The sequence below is a fragment of the Zingiber officinale genome, chromosome 1B, assembly GCF_018446385.1.
Source record: "Zingiber officinale cultivar Zhangliang chromosome 1B, Zo_v1.1, whole genome shotgun sequence".
Classification (NCBI taxonomy): domain Eukaryota; kingdom Viridiplantae; phylum Streptophyta; class Magnoliopsida; order Zingiberales; family Zingiberaceae; genus Zingiber; species Zingiber officinale.
In genome coordinates, this window is record NC_055986.1 from 54,490,521 (window position 1) to 54,494,703 (window position 4,183).

Consider the following 4,183-nt stretch of genomic DNA (forward strand, 5'->3'; position numbering starts at 1 on the left):
CTAGTTTGGGTGCCTAGACTTTGATGTGTGATAACCAATCAACATGCGTCAATTCATCTGCTCGGGTGTCTAGATTCGGGCCAATCTAGGCACTTGGACTCGATCCGGGCGCTCGAACCTCCTGGCGCTTAGATCCTTCCCTAGCGCTTGGAGACCCTTTTTCCAGTCATCTGATTTCCTGTATCATAAGGTTAGTATAACCAAGTATAATATACAAAACAAAGTTAGCACAATATAAAATAAAATGATTATTAATTACATCATGTCTTACCAAGACCAGGATCTAGTCATGGTTTTAGCTTAGACTTCCAAAATGGCTTTAAGTTGAACCAACACCTATAGTCCTTCTGGACTTATTCTTAATGGTTCACTCTCCTCCAATAACTTACTTTTACTTACCATTTGTAGTTGTTAGAATGTATACTAAAAGCCTAGTTTTTTATATGAACATTTATTTTGAAATGAAAATCACATTGGTCAAATGTCTACATTTAGTTAAATGCAGTTGTCCATTTAATTTATATTGTAGATAACATGGTGTGTGGTGTCACACAGAAGATCATGTTATCAGTTCCTTATAAACAATACAAGAAAAACCCTCATAGACATCGGTGGAACAACAGCGATTTTAAGCAAAAACCGATGTCTTTGAGTATTTTACACCGGTTTTTCCAAAAACCGGTGTCTATAAGCGTAGATTTTTGCTCATAGACATCGGTTTTTTAAGTCGATGTCTATGAGCGCCTTTTTTTTCATTAATAGACACCGATTTTAATAGCGATTTTTAAAACCCGGTGTCTATGATAAAATAAAATAATTTAATTTTCCCACCAATACTTAGCCGAAATTTGCAACACTTCACTCTTCCCTCCAAACCTAAACCTATATCGCGCCGTGCACCGTATACCGTTGCGACACCACCACCACTTTCCTCCTCACCGACGGCCAGATGATGAGTTGGTCTTGTTTTCTAGGGTTTCAGAGTAGTAGCGGCGGAGGGAGGTAAGATGAAGACGACTAAGGGGAAAGGTGATACTAAGTTCCACCGATCTGATGAAGACGACTTTAAATAGTCATCAAAGAAAATGGAGAAGAACCTCGACTACAGCGGAGCTTTCCCATGGACGCATCGACGTTCGCGCAGATCGACCCGCTCCACTGGATCCTTGACATGAACTCCCTCGTCGGCGATGCCTACCGCGACGTTAGAGAACTCTGTGTGTTTCTCCTCCTGGCTGTGGCTTCCTCCTTCCCACCCAGCAAGGCCCTCGCCGTCTACTTCCAGCCCCCTGGTCATCCCTTCCTCTTTTGCGGCGCCGTCCACCCTGCCCGCCCATCTGCTCTCCTCTCCCTCCCCTGGCCTGACCCTTCTGAAGAACCCCCCATTCCTGACCCTAACCCTAATCCCCTCCAGCTCGCGCTCGCCTCCGCCAAGATCGGCGTCTCGGTCGAGGGCCTCGCCTCCTTGCCACCCGTCGCTTACACCAGCGCGGAGAAGAAGGCCGAGCGACTCGCTCTTAGGGTTGGCGAGAACCTCTTCAATTTCATGCAGTCCTTCTGCGGGATTGACGGAAGTCGGCTCGTCGTGCCCATGGATATCCTTGACCGGTGGTTCAAGAAGTTCCAGGAGCGAGCCCGGAAGGATCCCAATTATCTCAAAGATTTTTCCTTGTGACAGACAGGTGAATGCCCAATCCCAAAGGTGCTGCTTTTTGCAAGGATCTCTTTCCTTGATGGTATCGCATTTCATATTATATTTTGGTTGCATCTGATTTGCTTGAATTGTATGATACTTCCTCTTTTCATGCCTCTTCATTTTTATGTCTCTCTCAATTAATCCAGGCGGATGATCTTTGATGTCCACTTTAACCGCCCACAATGTGTTTGTTGATTGTCCCCAACCAACTATAAAACGATTTTGATATTGTTTGAAGTGAAGTTCTCAAAAAGTGATAGGATCTCAAGATATTATATATGGCAAGAGAAATAAGCTAAATTTTTCAGTAATTATTCCATTTTGGATTATTCATCTCATTGAAGTAGTAGCGTCTTTCTAATTTTCAGTGACAATCTAGAAAACGTCAACTAGAACATGCATCAAGAAACACTAAAAGATATCTTAGAATAGATTCTATGTGATCCAGATTCTCTAGAGATCATTTGCCTCATAGAGGTCCAAGTCATTAAGCAATGTGACATACGATTAAGATAACGATAAACATATATATACGTTCAAGTGTTTTTCTACTCTAACTCGGTTTCACTTTTGGAGCATGACCCATTGTAAAAGAGGTGTGAACAGTCTGCTATTGTTCTTACAACTCTAATAAGTTCACAATCTGTAAAAAAAAAAAAAATTCTTCTCTTGTGTGATCTTATTTGAGCATATGTGTTATCTATATTTTTTTTAGCTTCTTGTAGTGTGTAGGAGAGTGATTTACTCGAAAATTAGCTTATGATTGGAAATTGTTGCATCTCATCTCCTAAGGACCATGTCAAAGTATTGGATAAAAGGGGAAATTTACAAATAGATTTTCATCGAATATCAGTATTGTATGCCAATCTTAAGTATAGTTCATCTTACTTGCGATTTCTTTTTTCATGAGACATTCATATCTTTAATCCAGCTAGGAAGAAATGTTCTTTTGCAAATTGTAACGTTAACTGTCAGTCATCGCATAGAGATATTATATTACGTTTGGTTAATTATATGATACTGCTTGCTGATGGTTATGAATTCTGATCTTTTGGAGTTGTTTTATGATCTTTCATTGGTTATGTTTTTTTTGGGATTGGCTAGTCGAAGGATAAAAGTGTTTCTTTTTGTTGTGGAGTTTTGCTGGAAGATAGTTTTGAATATGATACAGAAGTAAAAGTTGGAGTCTTTTGAAGAAATGTCTAGTCAGTCACAATTTGCAAACAGTTCGTTTATGCTTTCTTCTTAATTATCTATGAAACTACTTCGTTATTAAAAAACATTATTTTTTTTTATTGCTCTTTTCAGAGCCATTGTAGCAGAAGTTTTAACATGTGGATCGACATCATTAGTTCAAAAGTAATAACTCCTTTCGGAGACAAACTAAAAATGGGAAGAAAAAACTTCTCATTTGTTTACCTTCAATCCTTATGTTATGCTTTCTTTTGGCTGCAAAGGATTATACTTGATATGGTTATGAGGTGGAGAAACTGCCTGCATTCTATAAACCATCGAGCATTCAAATTGATCCATATAAATACCTTTGTGATTTATACTAAATATGTGCTTTCTCTCAAAATCTCAAATTAATACTATCCATTATGTTAGGCTGCACACGGTGCTGGCAGTGGACGTCTACAGGAACAAGATCAAGCACCTATTCGACGCGGCGAAGAGGCAAGAAGTCGTGCACCGCCGTTGGGGTGGTCGAATCTAGTTCCACTGCCTCAATATCAAGCACGACTCCAGGCTCGAATGCCTCATCAAGATGTCAGATTAATCTAGCGGCAATCTGCACTCCTGCTGATTATCACACCCGCCCACTAGACACCATCTTCAGTAATTTCATTGATGCTCTCCTAGTTGTTAGTTTTGAGACCCCTGGGCTTGTTCATTTCCAGTTAGATTTTTTTTGTACTCTTCTTTGGTATTGATTTATTTTATTGTGGCATGTGCAAGTTAGGTATTGCTCAGAAAACAACAAGTGCATCATTCACTTCTCAACATGTGAAGTGTATGGGAAAATGATAGGAAGCTTCCTACCCAATGATCATCCTCTTAGAAAGGTATCATTGGCATTTCTACATTTGAGATGCTATAAATTAATGAAACCATTTTCTTGATGATACTTTCAATTTTCCATTTCTTAATAACATTGCTTCTCGATGGTAATTCTCCATTAATATTATAACTTTATCAGATGAGTTTAATATCTTGTCGTACATGGTTATTCCTACTTAGTATGCATGTAGATTTATATGTACATATCTATATATGTGATTTTTCTGTGGTTGAGTCCTCTCTCGACTTTGTCATTTTGTTTCATTTGACTTTATAGTAGTGTGGACTGTGATAAACAGTCATCTTTTAAATCCTATGATTGTGTTTATTTTTCTAACCTTAACATATTTTCTATGATAGAACAAGAAAGAAAGGAAGAAGGTGTGTGAGGTTGACATCTTGAAAAAGGATCCTGAGGCTATTCGA

At 39.0% G+C, this 4,183-nt stretch overlaps 1 protein-coding gene across 1 annotated transcript; it reads left to right on the forward strand.

Annotated features, from left to right (window-relative positions):
- Window positions 1-1,007: 1,007 nt before the first annotated feature.
- On the forward strand, window positions 1,008-1,675 carry LOC122038421 (protein OPI10 homolog). Its single transcript, XM_042598170.1, has 2 exons — window positions 1,008-1,029; window positions 1,074-1,675. The coding sequence occupies exons 1-2, from the start codon at window positions 1,008-1,010 to the stop codon at window positions 1,673-1,675; spliced, it is 624 nt and encodes a 207-aa protein (XP_042454104.1).
- Window positions 1,676-4,183: the final 2,508 nt, after the last annotated feature.

Bases quoted from the DNA above. Each gene is read 5' to 3' on its own strand.
- LOC122038421 (XM_042598170.1), top strand. From the start codon at position 1,008: ATGAAGACGACTAAGGGGAAAG. The intron at 1,030-1,073 runs GTGATACTAAGT...GACTTTAAATAG, and splicing joins GAAGACGACTAAGGGGAAAG to TCATCAAAGAAAATGGAGAA.